This window comes from Lissotriton vulgaris, chromosome 2_1 (genome assembly GCF_964263255.1).
Source record: "Lissotriton vulgaris chromosome 2_1, aLisVul1.2, whole genome shotgun sequence".
In the NCBI taxonomy this organism is placed as follows: Eukaryota; Metazoa; Chordata; class Amphibia; order Caudata; family Salamandridae; genus Lissotriton; species Lissotriton vulgaris.
In genome coordinates, this window is record NC_141687.1 from 1955131297 (window position 1) to 1955159011 (window position 27715).

The 27715-nt window shown below is 47.0% G+C and overlaps 1 protein-coding gene across 1 annotated transcript in view; it reads right to left on the reverse strand.

Moving 5' to 3' along the window:
* The window catches only part of KIF7 (kinesin family member 7), a 262334-nt gene that overhangs the window by 75868 nt on the left and 158751 nt on the right, over positions 1-27715 (reverse strand). Inside the window, exon 14 of the mRNA XM_086958140.1 lies at positions 16000-16215. Within this exon, the coding sequence (XP_086814266.1) occupies positions 16000-16215 (216 nt within the window). The remainder of the gene's footprint in view (positions 1-15999; positions 16216-27715) is intronic.

Below are 27715 nucleotides of genomic sequence, written 5' to 3' on the forward strand. Positions count from 1 at the left end.
AAAATCATGGTGCAGGGTTCTGTCTTGAGTTTCCTCCGTATCCTTGGTATCAAAGGAATTGGTGGAAAGGCGTAAAGAAATGCGCTTGACCAGGCTATCGAAAGGGCATTCCCCAACGACCCTCGATGGAGATACCTGCTTGCGTAGAGTTGGCATTTCTTGTTCTCTGGGGTTGCGAACAGGTCTATGAGAGGAGTGCCCCAACGAGAGAATATCTTTTCGAGAGTTCTCTCATCCAATTCCCATTCGTGGGAGACCGACCTTAGGCGGCTCAATGAATCCGCTTCCACATTGAGGGAACCTGGAAGATATTCTGCTAAGAGAGAAATCTGGTGACGGATAGCCCATTCCCAGATTTCCTGCGCCTCCCTTGAAAGAAGTTTGGATTTTGTTCCGCCCTGCTTGTTCACATAGCTCATGGCCGTCGTGTTGTCTGTATGCACCAGGACTGTAGAACCCTGAATCTTTGGAAGGAAAGCTTGTAGAGCCAAACAAATTGCTCGCAGCTCCAGTAGGTTGATGTGAAATGTGCGAAGCTCTGGAAACCAGTGTTCGCTCACTTGAAGATCCTGTATCGTCGCTCCCCAGCCTTCCAGAGAGGCGTCTGTGGTCAGAACTAATAGAGGGAGGAACCATGAAGGAGAAACCTTCCTCGATATTGCTTGCTATGTTCCACCACCTGACTGCTTTCTTCATGATAGGAGTAATCTTTATCCTGTCCTCGAAGGACCACTCTGCTTGACACCATTTCATGTCCAGTTGTTCCTGCAGAGGACGCATGAGAAGCCTGCAGTGCGGAATCAATGCAATGCAAGATGACATCGACCCTAGAAGGGACTTGTACTGACGTACTGAAATAATTAGTTTCCTTTGAAATCGGTTGGCAGAAAGTATAAGTTTGTTCTTTCTCTTCTCTGAAGGGGAAGCTTTGCAATGAGTAGTATCCAGAATGGCACCCAGAAATCTTGCCGACCTGGACGGACCAAGGACAGACGTGCTTCTGTTTAGACCTAGACCCAGATGACTGAAAAGTTGAATACAATCCTCGAATGCTTTTGAAGCTGTTTGAGAGGATGGAGCTTTTATCAGCCAGTCGTCCAGGTAGGGAAACACCTGCAGAGACTGTCTTCTGAGAAAAGCCGCCACTGGTGCCAGTACCTTTGTAAATATCTGCGGTGAAGATCTTAGTCCGACAGGTCGGACTCTGAACTGAAAATGGCTCTTGGCTACTGTGAAGAGAAGATACCTCCTGTGGGCCGGATGAACAGGAACATGAAAATATGCGTCCTCTAGGTCCAGAGTTGCCATATAATTGCCAGGATTTAGGAGACGCAATATATCCTGGAGAGAAACCATCCGAAAAGACAGTTTTATGAGATAGGTGTTGAGCTCTCTCAGGTCTAGAATTGGGCGCCACTTTTCTTCTGTCTTGCGAAACAGGAAAAGCCTGGAATAGAATCCTTTCCCGCGTTGGGTCTGAGGAACTGATTCTATAGCTCCTTTGATGAGCAGTTGTTGAACTTCGAAATGTAAAAGATTTAGGGGTTTTGCTTCAGTGGCGCGAGGAGCTGTGGATGGGGGCAATTTCTGAAACTCCAGTGTGTGGCCGAATTGAATGATGTTGAGGACCCACCGATCCGATGTAATAATTTTCTAGTTGTGGAGATAATCTGATATCCTGCCCCCCACTGATGTTACTAGAGGGGAAGGAAAAGTAGACAGAGCCATGAAGCCGCTATTGTCTTTTAGAAGTATCGCTTCCCTGATGTCCCTGTCGCCCTCTTGATGGTGGTCGAGAGAAAGAGGCTGATTGACCTTGGCGCTGCGAGTATTGGGGCTTGTATGACTGAGAGGACTGTGAGTACGAAGAGAAGCGTTGTTGATTGCCACCTCTGTACGATTAAAAACCTCTCCCTTTCGCACCCCTGAAAGGAAATTTACGGTATTGCAATGTCCCCAAGGACCTTGCCGTGTCTGTGTCCTTCTTGATGTCCTGAAGGGCATCATCTATATGCTTTCCAAAAAGCATTTCTCCGTCATGAGGTAAGTCCAAGATCTTATTTTGAACCTCTTGGCGAAACCAGGTTGCCCGAAGCCAACCTTGACGCCTTAAAACTGCTGAACCCGCTAGAGCTCGGAAAGCGGTAGTTGCTATGTCCATAGCACAATATCACCTCTGAAGATGAACACTCTCCTTCCACTAGTATCTTCCTGGCCTCTTCTCTTGCACTATCTGGAAGTTGGTCAACAAACGGGGATAAATCGCACCACATCTGGCGATCATATCTAGATAGCAAGAGCATTAGCAGCTCGAACCAGAAGGCTAGACATAGAGGAGAACCTTTTCCCCACATTGTCCAGGCGTCTCCCTTCTTTATCTAGTGGTGTCGTAAGGGGCGCTGATGGATTTTTGGACTTACTTTGCGCTGCCTTCGAAATAACTGAGTCCGGCTTCGGTTGACCAGTTAGGCAAGCGGGACTGCTTTCTGGAGCTTTAGATTTCTTCTCCAGCTGGGGAAGAACAGGGATGACTGTAGCTGGATTCTGCATCACCTTGTTGTGAATGTATCTAGGACCCTAATTAAGACATTCCCGATTTATGCCCTTATGTGGTTATAACAAATCATATCCTTATCAAGGCCTAATAATCATATCCATATTAAGTCATAGCCAATGCAGTCCAAATACGGCAAAGCTACTTCCATAGACTCCTAGAAAGCACAACGCGTTCTTAAACAAACCAAGCCTCCAGCAGCCTGGGAATTCCCCCTGCTTCTGTTTTGATTTGTCCTAGAACTCCTGAGAGTCCTGAAACTCAGCACCTTCCAGGTGTAAATATACCAGCATCTGCCTTAAGCAACACACAGTGGTTTGGAGCAGATCGGCTATCTACTTGCCCGATGCCTGCTGATACGAATGCCGAAGGAAGCTGACGCACCCTGTTGACGCACTGAGAGAGATGCTGTTTTTCTCCTGCCGAGAAATCCAGCTCCAGTGTTTTTCGGTCACCCTTGCGGGTTGCTGGGAGATCGAGTCCTGAGAGCGAGATACAAGACCTCCTTCATTCTATACCTAAGGTACGGAGCTGATTAGACCCATTGAGAATTCTTGATTCATATTCTTGGCAAAAACTGTAACTCATCTACTCCTTCCCACGTACTAGGCTTAGGTTAGGTACACTGGGGTAGCTGTATCTTAGAAACACCAGTTGAGTACGTTTAGTCATTATTTTATCATTGTATGTATTTTATCCATTTTAAGTATCTTATGGCTTGGAAAGCATATAAATGCTTTTACAGTATTATTTCATAATACTCCTTTTACTGTACGCACTTTACTTCATGACAAGTATTGCAATTGTGGCAATTCATTTCTCTTGCATGAGAAAGAAGACTGCTCAATAAATAACCCTTTTATTGAAAACGCCTGTCTCTCTATTTCTCTGCATTTCTGGTGAAACGAAGCATGCACGAGTGACTGAGTAAAATAGCTATCTATTGTTTCCGCGGCTCTGGGATATACTCCTTATTCTGGAGGGAGCAAAGTTGTCATGTTTATGCGGTGGTCAGAAGCTAATCCCTTCTTGTCTATTCAGGAAAGCTAAACACCTTGTTTACTCGAGAAAGTTTCTAGTGACCTCGGAGCTAGCTGGCACACACAATTAAGTCTAACATATTCAATAGAGACCTAGTCGGCCTCAGTCGTACGTCTAAACTATTGTTATTCCAATGCGCAGAGCCTATTGGGAATATAGGAACTACATTACAACCTTAGTACCTTCCAACCACACATGTTCAATTATTGGTATTGAGCGGATGGATTTTCTATAAGGCTCCTTGAAATTGTAAAGGAAACAGTCTGACTGCACCGTTGTAATAGGGAGGCTAAACCTCCTGGACGCCCTCTCCATAAGATTATGGAAACCTCCAATGTCTGCTGGAGGGGAGGTAGCAGTATCCGGCACTGGTGAAGCTGGATCTTGAATAACATCCTTGTCCCAGTCTTTATCCGGGTCATGGGATGGATCCACTTAATGATCTTCATCAGATGAGTCATTATCATCCTGGATAGTCACAACCCCCTGATGGCTTTCTCTTGGTTCTGCATCTGAAACTCGAGAAACCTGAGGTGTCACTGCAACTGGAGTAGCAGTAGAAATAGATGGAGGAGGAGGCTGCTCTTGCTGGTTCGAGGCTTGTGACGGAAACCTTTTCCTGTAGTCTTGTAGCATCATCTGCAAGTCCGTTTAAGAGAGGACGGCATTGCTACCATATCCTGACGAGATTGTTACGGAGGCCTCTCTTGCTTAACAAAATGGCGTTCTTCCGTGTAGTATTCATCAGAGTCCGAATCCTGATATTTCACTTGTAGTTCGGATGGGCTATAAGCATCCCCATAAGGACCATCCTCATCATCATCAGACTCCTCCTCAAGAAGCAAAGTTGGAGGTAAGGGTGTTACACGGCGAGGGGATGTCATCTCTGGAGTGATTTGCTGCCTCTACATAGAGATGCGGACCCTTTGAATCGTCGACGTCGTCGTCGACGGAAATGTCGGCGAAATCGTTGTCGACGGAAACGTCGATGGGACCGTCGACGGAGAGATGGACCTCATCGACATAGGAATGATCGTCGACGATGTTGTCGACGAGCTCGTCGTCAGAGTCATCATAGCTGTCGTCGTCGACGTCGTCCTTGTCGTCGCTGCCGTCGACGCTATCTTCGATGTCATTATTGTCAACGTCGAAGATGTAAACACCATTGTCGACGAGCAGGGAACAGGTACCTTAAACGTAGACGAAGATATCAATGCATCCACCGTCGACGAAGCTGCCATCAACGGGCCAGTCGGCGGAGCTGTAACTAAACTCAAATCCTTTTTGGAAGTTGTCGACGTACCAGATGTTTTCGTCGTCGACGGACGTGGTTTCTTCTCCGATTTTCCTTCCTGTGGGATAGCAGAAAGTTTCTAGAATCCCTTCACCTTTTCAGATGGTGGAGAAGCAATAGAAAGGCTTTTCAGTCCGTCCCAGCCTCTCCTTTACACCTCGGTGAGGAGATTGTTTGGACTGGGCCTTTCAGACCTATCAGAGGTCTTTTGTAAGGCTTTAACAGGGGGCTCAGTAGCTGTTGAAGGGGAGGACCTACCACTTTTCTTGGATCTTCTGGAGGACGCAGCTGAGGAAGAATCCTCACTGTCGGATGACAGAACTTCCTTACGTGATTTCATTTTCTGCAACCAAGTAAACAACCGGCCTTCCCTGTCTCTCAAGGTCTTCGTAGAGAATGTTCTGCAGATCTTACCATCTGTGGCCTTGTGATCTGGGTACAAGCAGTAAAAACAGTCTTTATGCTTGTCCTCAACGAACAGCCTCTTCTTTGAACAGGTAGCACAAGCTCTAAATAACGCCTTCTTCTCCTTATCAGACATAGTAGAGTTGAAGAAATTGAAAAAATTCCAAAACTGAAGAGAAATCTGAGCAGAGCTCAGTAGAGACTCCTTAAGCACAACGTGCGGTAGCAAATCTGAGGCTATGAGGCTCTCTCAGGAGGGTTCTATGGGGTGAGGCTATTCAGATTGGTTGTTGCAACTTTTTTGGTCGCTTTTACAAAAAGAGGCGGATAGGCTACAAAATGAGATGAGGCCTAGGCCTAGGTTCGTCTTTTGTACCTACTGCTATGGTATTTTCTTTTTACTGAGGCTCCCATTCCGACGACGGGGAATGATACAAAGCATGGAAATCTATGAAAGTCCAATACTGGGGTAAGCAGAGGCATCATGGGCTGATTAAAGTAAATATGGGCACAGCTGTGCTGTAATATGATGAAATATTCTTACCAGGGCTAAGAGATAAAAGTTCCATTTGAGAATAGTGTGTTAAACTGCCACTTCTCAAACTAACCAGCTTGTCTTTGGGGTAACTGCCAGCATGGCTGTGTCCCACAGTTGTGACAACTGGTGCAGATGGGCTTAAGTGTGTTCTCTGCATGACCATGCGCACAGTGTCCTTAAATCGGTAAACAGAGTTGCAATAAATGAGCCAGTAAGTAGGCATAGCTTAAAGTTGCCATGCAATGCCCAAACCGGCTTTTAACCTAAGAACAAAAAGAAAAACATGCAGGCAAACACTCCGCGAAACTAGAGGCCAGCTGATCCCACCTACAGGGATAATGAAGCAAGTTCACAAAAGGATTAGAAAGAAATCAAACAAAGTAAAAAGAACTCATCTTAAAAAATGATTAGTGTGTAACAACTACAAAATAAGCTAATAAAATAAATGAGCCATGCCCTTTGTTATGCATTGAAGGCACTGCTGAACCTCTATATTATGATAGTGGTCTGCTTACATGTGGAGATATTTTAATAAGCTTGTGACTGGATTTTATTAACTGTATCAGTCTGTGAGAGAGCCCCAGCGCGAGACTGCAGTGACCATTCAGACCCAACTTGAGAGACTGGAATGTGGCCACAATAAAAGGTATACTCTAAAGTTCAAATGAAGTAGTCAAGGATCGCATATCTGGAAGTTTCCAATACTGGGAGAGTGAAGCATGCCAGGGTGCGAGCACACTGAGCGTTGAAGTTGAATGCTAAAGAATACTTCCATCCACATGTTTGAAAGTGCCTCACTTATGGTTTTGCTTGAGGGCGAATATTGTAGAATTTCGCATACTGCACAGATAACCCTCTTCTCTACAGCCCCTAGTCCACCACTTCGACTGCCTCCCCTTAACCCTGTTATAACTCAGTACTTACCTTGTCAAAGACAGTAGAGGGACAGAATGCACTGCTTACAGAAAGGACTTAATCTTATCTTCTGGAGGTGTGTTTTTGACAGAAGTGTTCCTATTTGAGGAAATCACCTTAACAATGTCCTCAGTTGACACAAACTGGCTGCAAAGCTTTCCTAACATGTGTGGATTATTTCAGCAAATTTTCACATTTGAGGAAAGCACCTTGCAACATCCTAAATTGCCATTAAAAAAGGATGTGTGTTCTGCAGGTTGTAATGCTTTGCTACATTTGGGTTATTTCCTTACATTAAGAACTACTGAAGTACAGTTCTAATCAAGATTATAACAAAGTTTAAGATTAGTCGCTACTGTACAGTGACAGTCATACCGTTGCTTTTTATTTGAATTAACTGCACAGAATTGGATGCTATCATTCCTCCCACCTCTGTTCCTGATGACAGCTGGTCCACCACACACTGATTGGCAAAAATGAGTGATCATCTTTGGAAAACTATTTAGAGGCCATAAATGGACAGGGTCGAGAAAAGAGTAACTTTCAAGATACCCATGCCTACAAATTCCTCCACTACACAAGACCAGAGAATTTCAATGACAGAATCCCCTTCCAAGTGCCAAAGAGGAAACTCTGATCCGCCAACCTCGGTCGTCCTCGACGAACCCCTGCACATCTGCAGAGCAAGAACAGGGTAAAGGAGGGACTGGGGGGGGGGGGGGGTTGAAGGGGAGGAGGTGGTTTGGAGAACCTTCTACATCGCAGCCAAGAACTGGAACGAGTTTTTGATCAACATCAGACGCGCCCCCTCCCTGCACATCTTCAGATAAGACCCTCTAGACCTGGCTCTTCGACTGACTGGAGGCGCTCCCCTCACAGATATTACCCAGGCCATATTAAGTAGTCCATCTGACAAAGCCCCGGGTTCGGGTAGGATTTAATCTGATATTTATAAATCCCTCCCACAATTCTTGGGACATTTAATTACGTACTTTTGAGGTCCGGTATAGTTGGTCTCATAGTTAAAACTTGGCAGGTGGTGATTATAGTCCCCATTTTCAAGAAAGGTGATAAAGGTCAACCACACTGCTATCGCCCAATCTCTTTGCTGAATAGCTCTGTAAAAATTGTAGAGTTATACTAGCCAAACTTGAAAGTTGGGTAGCAGAAACACACAGTATCTGCAGTTCAGTTTGAGTTCCGCCTGGGCGCAATGAAGCAGACCCTGAATTTAACACTCCTTGTTGCAAAGTACACGAGACAAAATAAAATGTGTATCCACCTTGCTTTGATAGACCTCACATGTGCATTAGGCATAGTAAAAAAGGTCAAACCTTTGGGCCACCATGGAAAATTTGTGGTCTGATACTTCAGTTATAATGCTGCTTCGATGATGGCGAGTCAGACACCGACGGCTCATCAGTGGCAGACCCACCAACATCAACCTCTACGTTCTTCCCAACGTATTAGGATGCGGTGGGCGAAGGCAACTGGCAGAGGGACCGCCTGCCAAGCTTCCAATGGGCTCAAGGAGCCCGTTGGCTCGTCAGAGGGTCAGTAATCCACACAATGAGGGTGGTGCCTGCTCAGACACTGCCGTAGGGATTACAATGTCCCTTTCCCACTGCCCTTTCAGGGCGGCTCACCCGCCATTAAAAAGGCAAGTGGAAAGTAACTTCAGGGACCCTAGCAGGGCCCTCTTACCCTCCGCTATGGGGTCCCTAAACATCCCTGCACCATGTGGCAGGACACGAATGGTGCCTGCAACATAAAACAGGGATGTTTTAAATGTGTTTCTTTTCTATTGTGGCGTGTGCTGCAGCTCAAAGAAAAGTAGTCAATGCAATCCTATGGGAGGAAATGAAGTTATCGGTTTACAGGTAAGTGGTTGTAGGAGTTGGTATTCTAGGGTTAGAACCCGGGTTCCCCCAGGGTCGAGGATGCACTCTCAGAACACTCTCAGCGGCACTAGGGCAGCCGGGTGCACAGTGCTGAGGCCCAGTGTTATCCAATGGGGGATAGAGGGTGTCAGGGTTGGCACTGCTCACGAGCGGGCCCCAAGGTTGTGGGAGCAGAGCTCGTGAACTTAAGCTCAGAGCAAAGGGGGATTTAGTTTAGCGCAAAAGGTGCACCCACAGCAGCACAGGTGTGGACGGGTGCAGGGTGCTGTTTTGACGTTGGGTGCCCTATTTTCAATGGGAGTTGCAGGTTTAGATTTTGGCTGCAGGCTCGGTCCAGAAAGACTTCTGGGAGGAACCACCTCAGGTTCTCTCCTTCAGGGCGCAGGGCGGCTGGATGCAGGGGTGTCTTTTGAGGTCATATTCCACATTACTGGACCACTCGCGGTTGGAGTGGCGTCTCTGTGCAGAGGCTGCAAGTGACGTCGGGGAGTCCTAGAGGGGGTCAACGCACAGTGGTCTCAGACTCTGGAACGCTGGGGGACCTAGCTGGGGACCGGCACTCTAACTCGGAGTCAGTCTTGGGAGTTTATTTTGAACAGAGCAGCTGTTAACAGGAGATCTGATCTCTGGAACCTACAGATGGTCCGGTAGGGCTGGGGCCAAGTCAGTTCTTCTCTGCAGTCTCCTCTGCTGGGCATCTTCTTTCACCCTTCTTCTTCATAGGTTGTGGTAATCTGTCTTCTTGGTTATGGGCTGCCCCCTAAATACAGTATTTAGGGGGCGTTTTAGGTGTCTCGAGGTCAGTAGCCAATGGGCTACTGACCTTAGGGTGTCCACACCCTTAGAGTGCGCATCCCACGTGAGGGAATGATTGGAAAGTGCCTGCCATCTACAAGGTGGTGGACACTGAAGAGTGGTCTTCACCTTGCCTCCCTAACCTGAGGGGTGGGGTTGGCAGAGGTGGGCACACCTCTGGGCAGTGCTAATTGTTCCCGCCTGTCTTCCAGCCGAAAAGGAGGGGAGACAGGAAGTGGGCCTCCTCCCGATAGCAGGAGAGAATGGGGGTCACATTACAAAGGCGGCAAGGCCTTTGAAGCTCCCTGGACATAGATGGCTCTTCTTGGCCTGGGGAGGTGTGACCACCTCTGCCCAGGAAAGGCTTTGTATCTGGAATCAGGGAGCGAAGGGTCCAGAAACATGTCTTGTGGCGATAGGCTGGTGTGTACCATCAGGTAACCCACCATAGGCTGGTCGTTTATAAGAGGTCATCTCTAAGATGCCCTCTGAGTGCATTTTTCATTAAATCCCACACTTACATCAGCGTGGGTTTAATGTGCTGAGGAGTTTGATACCAAACTTGCCAGTTTTCAGTAAAGCCATTATGGTGCTGTGGAGTTGGTAAAGACAAACTCCCAGCATCATATACTCTTGATGGCATCACTGCACTTACAATGTCTAAGAATTGGTCTAGACACTGTAGGGGTGCAGGGCTCATGCACTTGTATCCTCAACATGGGTATAGTGCACCCAGCTAGAGGGGTGGCTGACCTCTGCCAGGACAGTGGGTTGTAGACATGGCACACAGGAATGTGTGCCATGTCGACTCTTCACTTTGTTCTGCACCAAAGCCCGCAGCATGTAATGACTGTGTGTGTTTGTGTGTGTGTGTGTAAACGTACAGGGCCTCTAAGGACGGCACAATAAGTGCTGCAGCCATTAGAGGTCTTCCCAGGCCACAGTGCCCTTGGTACCCACGGTATCTTGTACAAGGGACTGACATGTGGCCAGAGAAGCCCCAATTGGGGGTACAAGGTACAGTTTCGGGAAAGAACACATGCCCTGGGATCCTGATTGGCAGGGACCCAGGGCACATCAAGTCAAAGTGCATCAGTAGTCTGGCAAAAAGTGGGGTGGTTACTGCAAAACAAACCCAGCCTCCGACACAAGCCCCCCTAGCCCAAAGGCCAGGAGACCGAGTCAAACCTGGGAGAGTCTTCCTAGTCTTTCAGGCGAGGAAGAGTAGAGGAAGTGGTTTGAAAGTTGCAGGGCCTACTGTGCCTTACATTTTTCTAGCCAGGTCAGTCCCTTTCGGGAGCTGGCCTACCTTAACAGTTTCAGGACCTAATCCCCAATGCTCCTTTCCTAGCTCTTTAGTATATTTTTAGTTTGGGTTCAGAGGTGCCTCTCTCTGCAAATTCTAAATTAGCTAGGGCAAAACCCAGCTTACCTACAGAGGTTACCCACAGCTTGAGAAACCCAACCATGACCAACAGGGTCAGGGGGCCTAACTTGCTATTTGGCAGGGGGCTAGGCCACCATGCCAAGGACACTGCTGCCATGAAGGCTAACACCCAGCAGAGGCTACTGACAGCTGTTAGTGCTCAGAACCACACATTTAGCTCTTCACTGGTAGGTGAAGTGGCTATCTTACAGGCGTCTTTGGGTTCTGGTGGCCTGGCTGCTGTTTTAGGGTATGGGGCCACAACACGTAGTAGTGAACACCCTTCTTCCACTCTCTGTTCTGTACGCTGAGGGGCCACCATCTTAGGCTGGACAGTTGTCTGACTGGCTAGGCAGGACTTCACCAGTGCCAATTTTGGAGTTCTCCCTTACTGGGATAGAATCTCCATGACCCACTGGAGCTGTGGCTAACAGTTGTCCACCTTTCCTACTCTGTCTCTTCATTTTCTTTTGGGGCTTATCTGTACTAACTGCAGGTTCATCTTCTTCAGATTCCTTGGATGAGGTCTGGTACTGGACCAGTACCTCTCTTTGGCTCAGACCAACCTCTGGGTGGTCATTCCCAAGGAGGGAATCAAGGGGGAGGTCTTTATTGACTACAACCTTTCTCTAACTAAGGGACCCAGCTATTTCTAGGGGCACTGGAGCCACAAGGCCTAACCGGGATCTCCACTGGGCTAGCCCTTAGTCTTTTTGTTTGAACTGGGACATACTGGCACAGTGTGGTGGCACAGGTATCTCTCAGGGCAGCTGCTGGGATTCTATTCACCAGTAGGTGGTGGAAGTGTCTACTCCCCTCTGGAATCTCCAACTTACCTTTCAGCCCCATCTTCCAGTTGAAGGCGAATTGGACTTCCTCATCTGAGGAACTACCCTCCAAAGCTACACCGACAACCCCTGGAGCTACACTCTGGGCTGTATTTTTAGGACAGCTAGGGACCTTGGTGTGGTGTCCTGTTATTTGACAGTTGTTACACCATACCTTGTTTGGATCCCAACTCTTACCTTGGTACCCAGTTTTAGTTTGTGAGGTGTCTTTGGTCCCACCCTCCTGGACAGGTTTTTTGGGGGGCTACCTGGGACTCCATACATTTATCTTTAGGATGCTTAAAGTCTTTCCTCTGGGTAGGTTTTGTAAACCCTTTCTTTTGGTCACCCCCAGTGGATGTCCTGGTCACCCTTGTCTTGATCCGGTGGTCCGATTTCTTTCCCAATTCCTGGGGAGAAATTGGACCTAGGTCTACCAGATACTGATTCAAATTTTCATCAATGCAATTACTTAAAATGTTTTCTTACATAAACAAATTATAAACACCATCATAATCTTGCACTTTACCTCCAGTCAACCAGCCACCTAGTGTTTTCATTGGGTAGTCTACAAATTCCACACAGGGCTGACTGGGGTTTCTGAGCTCCCCTGAATCTAATCCTATACCACCCAGTAGTGAGTCCAAATCCCTCAATCAATCAGAGTACCCTTCACGAGTTCATAGGACTCTGCTTCTGTCCTACTAAGGGTCAGAAGTTTGTCCCTGCACTTACCCGAGAACAGTTCCCACAGGAGTGCCACCCCGTGAGCTTTCATCACTTTTCAGGCTTCACAAGCCCTCCGAAAAGCTGTTAGCCACTTGGAGATATCATCACCATCCTCAAAGTTAGGGGCAGAACCCTTTGGGGATTTTGGGATCATAAGATTGCTCTCTGACTCAATGTATTAGGCTGCCACCATTGATGGGTGCTAGGCCCATCTCTGATCTTTCTTTTTCTAGAGCCAGGAGTCTGGTCTCTGGGTCTAATCTTTTAGCCAACCTTACTATGAGGTTTGTCTTGTCCTTGAGGCAGTCCTCAATGTCCTCAGAAGCACCTGAGCAAACTGTGTGGGCTCTAGGTTCTGAGAGGTGTATTCTTGAGGCCCTTTTATCCCTATGAAGTGGGGGGGTGGGTAGAGGGGTTAGAAGGTATCCTCATCCCCTCCATTTTCTTCACCAACCTCAGAGGGATGATCCTTAGCATACCCTACCAACAGCTCCTGGAGCTTTTGTTTGGAGGGATGGGACCTCATTTTAGCATGTTTAAGTTTACGTAGAGACCTTAACTCCCTTAATTCTGAGTGAAGATAAGGGGTGAGGTGTAGCTCCTCAACTAGGTTTTCTGTGTCGTTATCTTCACTAACAGATGGGTTCTTGTTACGAAACATTCTAAAAGAAAACTTCGAAACCCTCTTACCCCTAACTAAAGTGAGCTTTTATTTTTCTAAAATTCTAAAGGGAATTAACCAAGGCCCTAACAAGACTTAGCAATTTGGAAAAATTCGTCGAATTCAAAAATCAGAATTTCTAAAGACAATTTAGGAGTTCTGTTGCGTGATCAGGTGTTGACCAAATCAGTCCAACAAATGCAAAGTGGTCTATCCCACCAATGATCCACCAATGTAGGAAGCTGGCTCTGTATATACTATACCAAAGTAAGGTATAGTGTGCACAGAATCCAGCTGAACCCTAAAGGTAGGCAGAGGTAAAATTAGATAATATCTTACGCTCTATTTGTGGTAGTGTGGGTGAGCAGTAAGGCTTTATCTGAGGGTAGTGTTAAACCTTTATTTTACACACTCAATCAAGAAATTATATCACACACTCAAAGACTGAACTCAGACCAATTTGTCTGTATAAAAATTAATATTTAACTGTATTTATTTCTACAACCAAGCAAGCCTGGCACAGATAAGTGCAAATGGTACTTTTCAAGGCAGGTTGAATAATACAAGCAAGCTGAATGAAAAGGACATTGTTACAGGTTTGTAAACACTTTGAATGAAGTTGAAATTACTGTTAGATTATTTTTGATTACTGTGCAGTTTACTTTTTAGATTACTTTTTCTACTCAGTGTGATATGCCTAGAGATCACACTTGGACACTTACTAGAAAAAAGGTCATACATCAGTTTTTGTATATTTGGAGGTTCTTGGAGTTCCATACAAACCAACTCCACAAATCTAACAATGGAGTCGATGCCCTAGCTATCACCAAAAGGAGGAGTCACCTACCTCGTGACTGGAAAAGACTTCTTCGAAGAAAAACAACTTGCAAACATCCAGACCAAACAGCAGATGGCAGGAGTATGCAAAGCATGTGATCTACAGCTCACATGCCTCGAACATCAGTTCACATGTAAGTACTTGGGTGTGGGAGTTGGGTTTCTGGGGTTGGAACCAGGGTTCCCCCAGGGTCAAGGATGCACTCTCAAAGCACCCTCAGCTGCACTAGGGCAGCTGGGTGCAGAGTGCTGAGGTCTAATGTTATCGAATAGGTAATCAGGGCCTCAGGTTTGTGGCTGCTCATGAGGTTGTGGGAGCAAAGCTCCTGGTGGTAGGCCCAGGGCAAAGGGGGATCCGAGTTAGTACACAAGGTGCACTCACACCGGCAGAGGGGCAGCCGGGTGCAGGGTGCTGGTTTGGCATCGGATGCCCTGTTGATCTCAATGGTGGATCCCCTGGTTGCAACAAACACTGCAGGCTCGGGGACTAAGATCTTCTCGAGGCGACTACAGATTGGAGAGCTAAGTTGGAATGCCTGTGGATGCTGGGACATCGTTGGTTGGGCCACCCAGGGCTGTGGGATGTTGAGTGCAGGGGTGTCTTTAGGCCTTGGATTTTTTCTGACCAGCTCCGGTCACGAAGATCCTCTAGAAAGTGGTTGCAGGCATAATTGGAGATTCAAGGCCAGATCTCATGTCAGGTTCGCTAGGGAGACCTCCTCATGTTGTTGGGCCACTCGAACTAGGGCCGTAGGCGTCAGGTGCAGAGTGGTGCAGACGCGCAGATTTGGCTGGAGCAAGAGTCTGTGGGTGAGCAAATCCGGTGCGCACGGGAGACAAAGTCTTGGTTTGGGAAGGCAGGGTAAGTCCTCCGGGTTCTAAGGGGCCGCTGGCTAAAGAACATAGCGGGATTTTGCTGGATCAGGTTCAAGGTGGGGATAGGCCAGTAGGCCTTGGGCCAAGTCAGGGGGCATCCTCCTCAACTTAGTTCAGCACGGCTTCTTCGGTCCTTCATCTCTCTTTTTGTCTGAGGAGGCAAGATTCAGGGTTGCCCCTAAATACTAAATTTAGGGGCGTTACAGGTAGGTAGAGGTCGGGACCAATGGGTCTCTTCCTTGGGGTGGGAACACTCCCTATTATGCCACCCCCAAGGCTTGGGCCTTTAACGCTGGAGCAGGCCTATGATAGCTGGTATAGCCCGCTACGTCGGGCTAGAAGGCTATATTGACGTGTGCACAGGCTTGCAACAATTCCATATACCTTTCCTTTGTGCAGGGGTAAGTTCCACATTTATGGCCCCCAAACAAACGGTTGCCTTCATGACACAAGGTGGATGCAACTGGAAGATTATAACTTATACAAAATAAGTGAAAAAGTTAAATATTTAATGTTTGAGGGAGGAACTGCATAGCCAGGCATCAAAATTCCAAAAGGAGATTTGCACTACACACAATCCATTAGTAACAAAAGTGTTTAAAATAGCACTTTAAAATATGACTTAGTCAGACTGTGAAGTCTCTCAGAATCAATTTTAAATAAGTAATAATTAATAAAAAAAACATGATTGATACAAAATATAAAATTGGCAGAGTAAAGAAAAAACATCTGGATGAAAATACAGCATCTGTTAAAGAAAGTAAAATATTGATAATGTAGAAAGAAAATATTTACTTTTTAGAGCAACGGTTCAGTGGTGATGAGGTATCTTAGAAAATTAAAGGGTCTTGACAACGGGTCTACAGTCAAAACGGTGTGCTGACTTAAGCATTCTTCACATGGATAAATGCCTTTTGGCAGTTCTGGTTAAACAGCATTTAACCCCAAATTTAAATGAAAGAAGTACAAAATGTCTTCTTCCATTTTACAATGGCAACACAATTTTGAACTGTGCGGGTGTAAGATTTATTTCTTTTAAAACAAAGAAATTAACATTTATTTTTCCCTTTTTTCCCATTATACTATTTAAAGCCTTGGTGCTGCTTTAAAATGTATAGGCTTGTGCTCATATCACGGCCTTCATAGCATTGCAAACCAAATCTAACAAGTGAAATAATAAGGGGTGATCCGTTTGATTACCTCAGGAGTGAGAAGTGTGCCTTGTCTCAGCTTATCATCAATCTCAACTCTTTGTTTTAGGAGCAGTTCCTTCTCTTGCCTCAGATTTTCAATCTCCTGTCGGATTTGCAGCTGGTCATGGGCACTGCCATTGCGTAACTGCCCATTCTTTTCAGACAGCTCCTTCTCCAGGTCTTCCAGTCGACTCGATACTCTCACTATATCCAAACTCAGAGCCTGTATATACAATACAAAAAAAGTTATTTATCAAAAGAAAGATTTGTTTCCTCAAGCCTGTTCTCCAATATGCAGCACACATGAACAGCTAAAGCATAAATAGCTGCTCCGAATCAGGTATCAGGATCGAGGGCAACCCAATCACAATTTCTTCTTTGCATACACCTAAGGCAAAAGGTTCATCATTGGTCTTGTGTGTTATTCTTCTCCACCATTGAGGTTTTGTTACCTATTTATTTCAGGTAAAGATAACTGTGCAATTCATCATCCAGTTAGTACGCCTGCCAGTGAAATATCTGTAGTCAAATTTGACAAACTAAATTATGTTGATTGAGCAGATCCAAAAGGAGGAGCTGCAGAGTTAAATGGAACGTCTGTGAATACTTGAGCATAAATGAATGCTGTTGAATCCATAGTGGGCACCCAATTCTGAAATGATTAAAATTGATGTGAAAAAAGAGTGAAAAAAGTAGGCTCAATAACACAAAATGTCACTTCATTTAATACCCACAAAACACTGGGACAGCTTCAAGAGAGGCTGCTATGAGAACACTGAGTTGGCAATGTGCTTTGCAGCTCTGCCCCTTTAGGCATAGCTTTGCCAACAGTGGTTGTTGCCCTACTTGGATCTATATGCTGGTGCCAGCTTTTCTATTCCAAGCTGTTTCTTGCTGAGAAGAGAAAGAAAGGAGCATTTTGATCTGGCTGCAGTAACCACAGTGGACTTCAAAAATAAGATTACACTTTTTAATTTAAATAGTTAATATTTGTATATTATATTTGGGTTCAGAAACGGTGCAATCCCTTGACAAAACACCAACTTGCCCTCTATGTCATATAAGCTGCCATCGATTGCAGCATCTGTAGCATTTCGGGAACCATTGTGTTAAGGGATGTGCTTAATGCACTGAAGCCTAGTGCTGAGCCTGTTTAAAGGCAAAAGGCGTGAAGCTATCTGCATAGGATCACACAATTTGATAGCGCTGCGGCGGAATAGCCGCCGCAGCGAAAGGGTTAAATTAACTACACTGATTTACGCCTTGTATTTGGAGAGGGATGAAACAAAGGGATGAAGTTACATTAAGCCTTCAAAAACACATTTATAAGTTTCTCTCTTTTCTTTAAACCAAATCATTTGTATTGTTTTTTCTGTTGCAGACATACCGAGAATTCAAGCATATTCTATTGTAAGTTTGTTAAACCAGATTCATTTTTTTGTTTTTAACATTACTTTATCTTCAGTGATATCAACCTTACACAACCAATGAAAGAAACAAGCGTTTGCAATGCAATAGGTCTCGCAGCATTAAAGTTTGAGTTACTGGCATTGTAAATGACAATGCTTTGCATGAATTTATTTTTTTATTTGCAATTGGTATATAAACATTGTTTGTGAATGGTTAGCTGTTGCTTATGCTAACAGATTGGTCTGCTTGTCGAGATTTGTTTTTCATTATCCAACCTTTGTGTTTATTCTCTGTTTGAACAGAACACTGATTCCTTGGTCTTTGCAGCATAGGCGCAGAAGGAATGTCTGCTCTGATTGAGTGTGTTCCTTTGCTGGTATATCCAGGTCGTCTTTGGGGTTGTCGATTCCACACGCGTCTCTGTGCTCTAAAGGTTTCCTTCCTTTCTTCCCTGCTGGTACCAAAGTCTACAGTCCTTTCGTAGCCGGTGGTTAAACGCTGCTGCTCTCTCATGGTTTGTATTGATTTATCTGCTATGTCACAGTGCCCAAGAGATTATAAACAGGCAATTTGCCGCAGCAGTACAAGTGATGGGACAGGAAGTAAGGCAACAGCTTGTAATGCGGTCTGCCCAGGGCCTCTTGTTCTTGTGATAGGACTGCAGTAGTTTCGTCATCCACTGTGTAAAAACTGAAAGGGTCTAAAGTCAGTTTGGTAGTCGGACACTTTATATTTATCATCGGGGGTAAGTACTCCTAACGGTTGCAGTGGACTGATGGAAGCCAATTGTCCTGGGTGTTTGTGTACAATGCTAAGGTGTGTTTCGTTACAATGCCACATGCTTGCTTTTGAATGAATGGGTCTTTTCGTGAGAACGTACTACATACATACCATTGAGGTAAAAATATCAATGTTTTCAAAGCATTCACGTGCAGACCGTTTTGAGATTTTCAATATGGTTTATTGTTGCGTGGCACTTCCACAGTGAACCAGAAACACAATCGCTCAGCAGAGACGGTGTGCGGGTGTGGAGTGGTACCATGCAAGCCGTAAGTTTGATTCTCGGGAGGACTGACTCAGACTTTCATACTTCCGAGACTGGTATGTGTATATAAGGTTAAGCAGAGTCGGCCAAGTTTATGTGCGGACAATACAAACGTATGGTGCTTTTATTCTCTTTATTGCGACCTCCGCCCCCGAGGGGTCTACGTGTCTCTTCGTGTCACCAGAAGCTGAAGACGCTTAATTAAAATTCGGAATTTTCAGGAAACAACCTGAAGAAAAGTACTAACGCTATTGAGACTTGTGCCAGTGAAGACTGTGTATTGCATATACGGGGTGTCATCGGGATAAAGGGGGAGCGCAGCACAGCTTGACTCCTGGGTCCCTTTTGGCTGCTACGCGCGTCACTTATCGCCGCCCTGGATATGGAATAATTAGAAAACTCCCTGGTGCCGGTCGTGCTTCTGTGGGATCCAGCTGTGCCCTCCCCCCACCTCCACAGCTGCTGCGAGGAGCGGAATCGTGTCTGCGAGACGGAAACAAACGTGTGCGGGTAGTGTGTGACCCTGCTGCCCACTGGAGTGCAGGGAGGGTAGAATCTGGAGTGAGAAGGTCCGGTGCACTATGAGCAGGGCAACAAAACTGCGAATGTCGGCAGCAGGATTACGCATCAGTTGCATTTTCCATTAATGGGATGGAACCTTTGACAATAAGGTATTTACATATATAAAAACCGAAACCTACAAGGCGCGCAGCATTCAGAAGCATGGCAGCGTCGGAATCCGACGCGCGCCTTGGGATTGGGTCATGCGCGTGAGCGGTCTACGTTACAAGCTCACGCGCGCGACCCAATCCGAAGGCGCGGGTCGAAATCCGACGCTGCCATAGAGAATGCAGCGCGCGTGGCCAGGTCTTGTAGCCACATTCCAATCGTTGTCGGCTGAGCCGGCAGCTATAGTTCTCTGGCGAGAACGTGCTTCGCGCGTTTCTAGCCGAGACCTAAAAAGGGAGTCTAAGGTAAAACTGGCAGCTAAGGGGAGAAAAGTTAGGGCAAATAAGAAGGAAGATACAAGTTATTACCTTGCATCAAGATCGGTGGACCTTGAAGAGTTAGAGTCACAAATCAATATTTATGTTGGGAAATCAGATTGGCCATTAATAAATGTTTCAAAGGGCTCTGACTGCGGACATGTCGGCAATTAGACCTTCCTGTGAAACTGACCAGTGATCTGCAATGTCCTTTCATTAGTACCACCTTGATATGGAGCCACCCCACCCTCCCCCCTAGCGCCTTGAGACCTTCACAGGTGCGTAGTTACCAACTCTGATTGATTTTGCATTTTTTTGCCTATTGTTATCCTATGAGTGCATGCAAGAGCATATTTGAGGTAGTATTTTCTTTTAACTATTCAATTTACAAAAATATTTAAAGGTAATTTGTTTTACGGCATTAACCGTTTTAGATTCAGAGGATGTGTATAGCTTAGCAGCGGTATTTTTGTATCAATGGCTCATTAATCTAAACAACAATACAAAAAGATATTGCATGTATGCTGAATCATAGTACCTTGCAAAATACAGAGTACAAACTTACATCTTTTGTTAACTTAAGCTGAGACAGAAATTAAGTAGAGGTAAACATTAGATCACAAATTGTAACATCTAAGGTGTCTTTTTTTTTTTTAAAACCTTTATTTAACATTTGCACTCAAATACAAACCGGGCCTACAACCCCCAGGGCTGGCCGCTAAGCAGTTCAGTACAGTATCACAACCAATTTCAGAGTAATTGTCCCTGGGGAGCATAGTAGCTCAAATTACCAAGCGCAGCGGTTGTGAATGCAGTTCAATGCGGAAACAGGATAGGAGGTTTTCATTTTCCAATATAAAATAGAAAGGATCAGGTGTCACACAGTGTCTCCGATCACAAGAAAGGGGGCGAACAGAAATACGATGTGTCCATAACAAATTCGCTACCATGGAAATCAACGGCGTTAAGACATGCGACATCAGGATAAAACAGCATATTATTAATATCTAAACCATCGTTATTGTCAGCCCCACAGCACCAAAGCCCCGGAGAGGTCAAGGCACAATTGTAGAGATAAGGATATAAAGAAAGCCGAACCCACTACACTAACCTGGAAAAGAAAAAGAAAGAGAAGAGAAGAAGAAAAAGAGGCCATAGAACAAAGATAAAAAACGAAATAGCCACCCCCACGCCCCCCCACCATCCACCCCTGCAGATGACTACGGCCACCCCCCACGCAGCATGCCTGTCGCCCAGCAACCAGAGCCCGAAATATAGGAGAAAAGGGAAGAAAAGAAAGGAACAGAAACCCCACTCAAGAGGGGAAATCGGAGGAGGGCATAATACTACGGACTCCCAGTCTCCTTCCCCCACCACAGCCAACCCTGCCCCGGATTCCGTTAGGTCAATAAATCAATCCCGTCAACCACAATCCCACAACGAGAAACCGAGACAAGAAACTCAACCCTGGCCCCTTCGATCAAATGTACTGAGGTCGGGAATTAAGGGAAGTCCTTTACACACAATGTCACAAAAGTCGACAGAACAGGAGCGCACAGATGTAGGTTTCTGGTACCACTGTCGCCCCTCCCCGTCTCCGAGGCCGAGCTTCATCCCATCCGCCATATTGAAAGACCGGTGGAGGAGGGGAATCGACACAGTCAAAGACAGCATATGGTACAAAGTAGATGATTCCTCAATGGGGACGGCATGAAAATGTTCCAAGGGGTGCAAAATCGAAGGTTCCAACGGTTCAATTGGGTGTCCAGGCACATTCCGGTCCGGTAAATCCATCACACTAGGGGCAAACACTGTTTCCACCGCCGGGTCTAAATGCACCTCCGAAGCATCCATTGCAAAGTGGGCTGGCTGCCGGGTCACAAGCGTCGAGTCAGGGTCCGGTCTCAAGCATGGCATGACGGTCTCCATCGCAGACAACAAGCCGCGAGTCCGGGCTTTGATAGTGCCCTGAAGCGCCATAAGTGCCTCCAGCACCGTCAGCAAAGACGGGCTAGGTCAAACCTGCTCCGTTAAACTTCTTCTGTCCTCAGGCATGGTGGTGCCCACGGAGAGGCGCCTTCTCCGGGGCAAGATGAGGCGGAGCAGGAATAAGCTAGGAGGGAATGGCGGTCAGCGAGCAGTGGTACGCAGCGAGGTACCGACCCGGGGGGATCGGCGGTGTGAATGCCGGACCCCCGGTCAGGGACCCCCGCAACACAGTACCGTGCGTCACTCGTCACCTCATCTGCTGTAGGGCACCAGGCAGCTGATGGTAGCAAAACAATCGAAAAAAGTCTGAGTGAACCGGAGGCCGGACCCAACCGCACTCGGCAGCCTGTTGTTCAACTCGGACCCGGCTGAGCCAGCACTAGAGATCCCGGCCTCCCAGGTGGGTTAGGCCTCAGTACGATCTTCGACGTATCTTCGTTCCACGACGGCGGAAAAACTCTGGGATTACACCACTGGAGTGTGGGTCGGATCACCCACACTGATCCGGTTCAGGTGAACAGGATTATCAACAGGATAGTGAAGCATAGGACGGAGGTCAGCAGAGCCGGGAGACTATCCGGCCATCTTGGTTGGTGTCGTAGCTCCTCCCCTCCCATCTCAGGTTTCTTAAAGGGAAGAGAAAAGGAATTTGAAAAGAGGAAAAATGATTATCATTCTAGGGACAGTGTTGGAAGCTGGCTCTTTATGCGATACAGCAAAAATCTGATATGCCGTGCAAAGACTCCTGGGGTTCCCTTATGAGAGGTCACGGGCTTACTATGCAATACCAAAGTGCTCCATTAGGGGGTAGTTTGGTTGAGCAGCATTAGGCTAAACACAGAGGAGCGCAAGACATTTAAAAAATGATACACTCAATGAACAATAAATGACACACGACTCAAGAAGGAGGTCCACATCTATTCATAAAAATACCAAGTGCCTTTATATATGTTTCGATTCAGAAAAGGGGGTGGTGATGAACAGAGTGTCTGAATTAAGCAGACCACTCTTACCCAGTCCAAAGATCAGGGCTTGATCCATCACCGTTTTTTAGCTCACTGCACCATCCCAGATCAGAACCTGGCTATATGCAAATTAGTCTGTCCCTGGCCCAGTGCATCATGGGAACAGGGCAGACCAAACTACCAAGCCAATTCTTATACTGGGAAGGAAACAAGCTACCGGGGACCGGTTTCTGGCATTTCAGCCGTCTTCGGCCCGGCTTGCTTGAATCCTGATGGTGCAATGAGCAAGGGACTCACATCTGAGTATACCCTTCCACGCTTATGGTGGACAAAAACGATTCAGAAAAGGGGGTCACCACCCCTTGTTGTAAATATTTTTGTCCACCCTAAGCGTGGAAGGGTATACTCAGACATGAGTCCCTTGCTCATTGCACCATCAGCATTCAAGCAAACCGGGCCGAAGACGGCTGTAATGCCAGAAACCGGTCCCCGGGAGCTTGTTTCCTTCCCAGTGTAAGAATTGGCTTTTGTAGTTTGGTTTGCCCTGTTCCCATCATGCACTGGGACAGGAACAGACTAATTTGCATACAGCCAGGTTCTGAAACTGGGATGGTGCAGTGAGCTAAAAAACGGTGTTGGATCTAGCCCTGATCTCTTGACTGGGTGAGAGCTTTCTGCTTAATTCAGAGACTCTGTCCCTCACCACCCCTTGTTGTAAATATTTATATATGTTTCAGCATCAGATTTTTTTTTTTTTAGGAAAGTGAGTTTTTAAACAAATTCTTTTCACTTTAAAAAGTGAGCATTCATTTACAGGACATTGACTTACAGGATCAGTCCCCAGGAGTTATGGTGAGCAAGGTTCAAGACAGCCCGACAGTACATCACAAGAGGCACGGGGGCAGCTTGGTGCAGGGTGCAAAACAGCATCAGCAACCCAATACATTTCAATGGGGATTGGTCATTGTAAAAAGAGGCTGCAAGTTCTGGCTAGGAACCAGGTGGGCTGAACCAGTGGGTGGCCTCAAGCCTTGCGATGCTCGGAGATGTGGGGGGAGAGGGGTTCAGGGCTTGGGGTCATCAATGGTCCTCTTCTCCAAGGCCCAGGGCGACGGGTGCCTAGTTGTCCTTAGGCGACAGTTTTTTCCTTACCGGAAAGTCGTGGTTGAGGGGGGTCGGAATGCTGCCGACGTCGGAGAGTCCATGAGGCGTGAAACCATGATGGACTCTGGCTCAGGACTGCTGGGGACCCTTTTTGGCACCATTGGCCCACTTCATCTCGGGCCGGAGATTACGGGTGCAGTGGTGGCTTCAGGTGTCTGGTTTTGGCGGTTCCAGAGGCCTTAGAGTCTTCTCTTGTCTTCAGAACAGGTCTGCTGTTCACAGAAGGTCAGGAGTCCTTTTCGAAGGCAGGCAGTCCTCCAAAGTTTCTGGAGTAACTAGCTGTAGGATGAGTCAACTTGGGACAGTTTGAAGAGGGAAGCAGACAGGCCGGCGGAGTTAGTACCAGGGCAGCTGCTTTTTCACTCCTCTCTGCTTTCGCGGCTCTTCAGTGTCCTCTCTTCTTAGGTCATCAGGATATCTTTCTCTGATGCCAGCGGCTCTCCCAAATACTAAATGTATGCCGTTAGGGGAGTGCAGGGTAGTAGACAGTGGGCTACTGACCCTTGGGGTTATTACACCCCTATATGACTACTTCCTGTGGGAAGTGAGCATAATCATGTCCCAAAATTTCTAAATATGCCATCACAAAAATCGCTACTTTTGAAAATAGCGTTCACCTCAAAGTAGCCCACCTTAGGGGTGGTACTAGCCTGGAGGTGGCACGCCTACCCAACTAGCTAATTTTACCACCTGCCCAGGTACCGAGGGGGTCCTGGACAAAGGGGAGTGGCGTCCTCTCCTGTGAGGGAAGCCAGATTCGCATCACCTCAACATCATCTCCTACGCCGACGACACCCAGCTGATCCTCTCCCTCACCAGAGACCCTGACACCGCCAGAACCAGCCTCCACGAAGGGATGAAAGACGTCGCCGAGTGGATGAAGAACAGCCGCTTGAAACTGAACTCAGACAAGACGGAAGTCCTCATCCTTGGACCATCACCCTCCGCCTGGGACGACTCCTGGTGGCCCCCAGCCCTGGGCACCGCCCCCAAGCCGACAGACCACGCACACAACCTGGGCTTCATCCTGGACTCCTCCCTCTCGATGACGAGACAAGTCAACGCCGTCTCCTCCTCATGCTTTCACACCCTCTGCATGCTCCGCAAGATCTTCCGATGGATCCTGATCGAAACCAGGAAGACGGTCACCCAGGCCCTCGTCACCAGCCAGCTGGACTACGGAAACACCCTCTACGCCGGAACCACAGCCAAGCTACAGAAAAGACTACAACGCATCCAGAACGCCTCCGCCTGACTCATCCTGGACATCCCTCGACGCAGCCACATCTCCGGCCACCTGAGGAACCTGCACTGGCTCCCCGTCAACAAGAGGATCACGTTCAGGCTCCTCACCCATGCACACAAGTCTCTCCACAACCTGGGCCCCAAGTACCTCAACGACCGCCTGACCTTCCACACGCCCACCCTCCAGCTATGGTCCGCTAGCCTCGCCCTCGCCGCCGTACCACGCATCTGAAGAGCCACCGCCGGAGCCAGATCCTTCTCCTACCTGGCGGCCAAGACATGGAACTCCCTCCCCATCCACCTTCGGCTGACCCAGGACCACCTCGCCTTCAGGAGACAACTCAAGACCTGGCTGTTCGAGCAGTAGCGGCCCCCTTCCCCCAAGCGCCTTGAGACCCTTCCGGGTGAGTAGCGCACTGTACAAGTGTTATGATTGATTGATTGAGACAAGTAGGGGTTCTTACCACCGACATTTTTATTCGTGTGGCCCCCTCCCCATTGCACTTTTTTCAGACGACTTTTAACTTTCACATCCCTTGGTAGGGTGGGCATTAGCGCGTCCATACCGCCGGGGTTTAATTCACCATAGGTCCTGACGAATGCCAGGTTAATTACACCAACATTGGCAGAAACATGTTGACCATCACGTAAGAATATTGGAAACAGACCATTCAATTTAGTTGGTCTAGTTTACCATCACATTTTTTAATATGTCCTTGTTGATCAGCCATTAAATCAATTTTTGATACACTTCATTCTTTTCAAGTAATCTATCACTTAGCTCTCACATCTTCACATTACCCGCTGCGCAGTAAATCTGGCATTGAAGCACACTGGGGTGACATTCGGTCACAACCAGTGGGGCCCGATGATGAAGCATGTCACCGACTAAGTCGGTGAGTGAGGGCTTTCTAAACAAACCAAATAGGTGTTGTTTCTCCTATGTGCTTTAATACTTGTGTATTCTTCAAACAAGTAACACTCTTGCTTTGTTGTTATTTAAGTCAGTGGGGATTAAGAGTGTTGCTCCCTCCCTACCTCTCTCTTTGTTGATATGGTCTATGACAATGGCCACAGGTGGAATCTCATTGCACAAATCAGAAAATGAACACAAACGCTTCTAACTGTTGACATAATGGGTTTGCAAAATTATAGGATTTTCACTCACTGGTCGACTTATCGAGAAAGGGATACCACCAGACTGAAGACATCCATTTGGTCATTAGCCCTGTGTACTACATGTTCACCCAAAGCAATACGTTGCATTTTAGACAACCATTCCTCGGAAGTAGGTATAAGCCATTTTTGACATAATGAAGTGTGGTCAGGTATACCAATGTGGGGAGGGTGGCAGGGGGGAGTGAAGCTCATTAGTGGCAAAGACCCTATTTAAACTGCCTTCTAGCATGTCTGCATTTTGGTGCCGTGCCACAAAATATACAACAGATCACTATCCCTGAATGCAGCTCCAGCACTTTGAATGGTGTACAAGGCCAGCTCTGTGCAATCAAAAGAGAGATTCATGCAGGATATTTTAAGTAAAATTGTAGGAAGCTGGCTATTTATGTAGTGACCAAATGCTTGCTTCTGTGATAGTGTGGGTGAACAGTTTAGGCTTATCAGAGGGTAGCGTTAAGCATTAAACGAGAGGCACACTCAAGAAGAACCTTGAGACCAATTTTAGAAAAATAACACAAAGCACTTCATAATTGGCTAAGTGCTTTTTCAGTTATCGATTTTCATAGGTAAGTAAAAAAGTCACAGAAAGGAGTTTTTTGTGGTAATGCTTTTTTCCCCCTGAAGTTTTATATAACAAAAACTTGACCGGAAGTTATCAGTTATCAGAGCGTTTTACACAAGTACCATCAGCATTACACAAGGACACCTTCATTTTTGTTAGGCACGGGGAGATTAAGTGATTTGCCCAGAATCACAGGATGTTGAGTGTTATTACAGAGACTCGAACTCGGGTTCCCCAGATTTGAGACGGACTGCCCTTGCCATTAGGCCACATCCAGAAAGAAACTTATTGCAGAAATGTACTTGCAATCATATATTGGGGGGTCCCCTTTAGGACTTCAGGTGATAGCAGGTCAAGGTCACAAAATCCACCCACAGTTCAGGTTTCCCTGCCCTGAAGTGTCCAGGTGCAGAGGTTCTGGTTGGGTTGGTAGCCATGCGTGCTTCACCTTAGAAAAAAAGGGAGAGGCAACTAGAAACAGGCTGCAGAAGGGGACCTGTGGAAAAGTCTGGGCGGTTCCATTGAGAGGGTTCAGCTTGTGAGGGTCTTGGGAGCAGGGGGACAAAGTCTGTGTTCGTGGACCTGGGCTGGAGAGTTTTGATGCAGATGGTTTTGGTCGGCTGGGCCAGTGCGTCAAAGGCACTCACGTCTCTCAATCAGACCAGCAAAGGGGGACAAAAGAGGACAGCTGGGCCACTCATGGTGCTGGCCTCTGTGATGCGGACATCTCTCGTTGGCTGGTCGGGCTTTGTGGTGTTGGGAGTCAGGATTGGACTTTAAACAAGCTATTGTTGCTGCAAGAGGTCCGTATCCCGGGCTTTGGTGCAGGGCTGCTTCTGAAATTCTGGTATTTCCCAACTTGGTGGAGACCTAGATCTAACCTCAGGGAGCATGGCGACCTCCTCCTGCACAGCTGCCGCAATGGTGAACCCGGTGGTCAGCAGAAAATGAACCGGACATTGCAGTCGGTACCTGCAGGTTGCAGGCAAGTGGCTCCTCCAATTCAAGAGAGATGCTGATGGCTTGGCAAAGTATTGGTGTTCCTACAAGGCTTTTGGAGGATGCACAGCTGGAGGACGAGTTGGGTTGACGGCATTGGCGGGACAGGAGCAGGCAGGCAGGGTATGGCACAAAAGACCACCGGTAGCCCACAGTTCTAGCTTCTTCTTCAGCTCTTC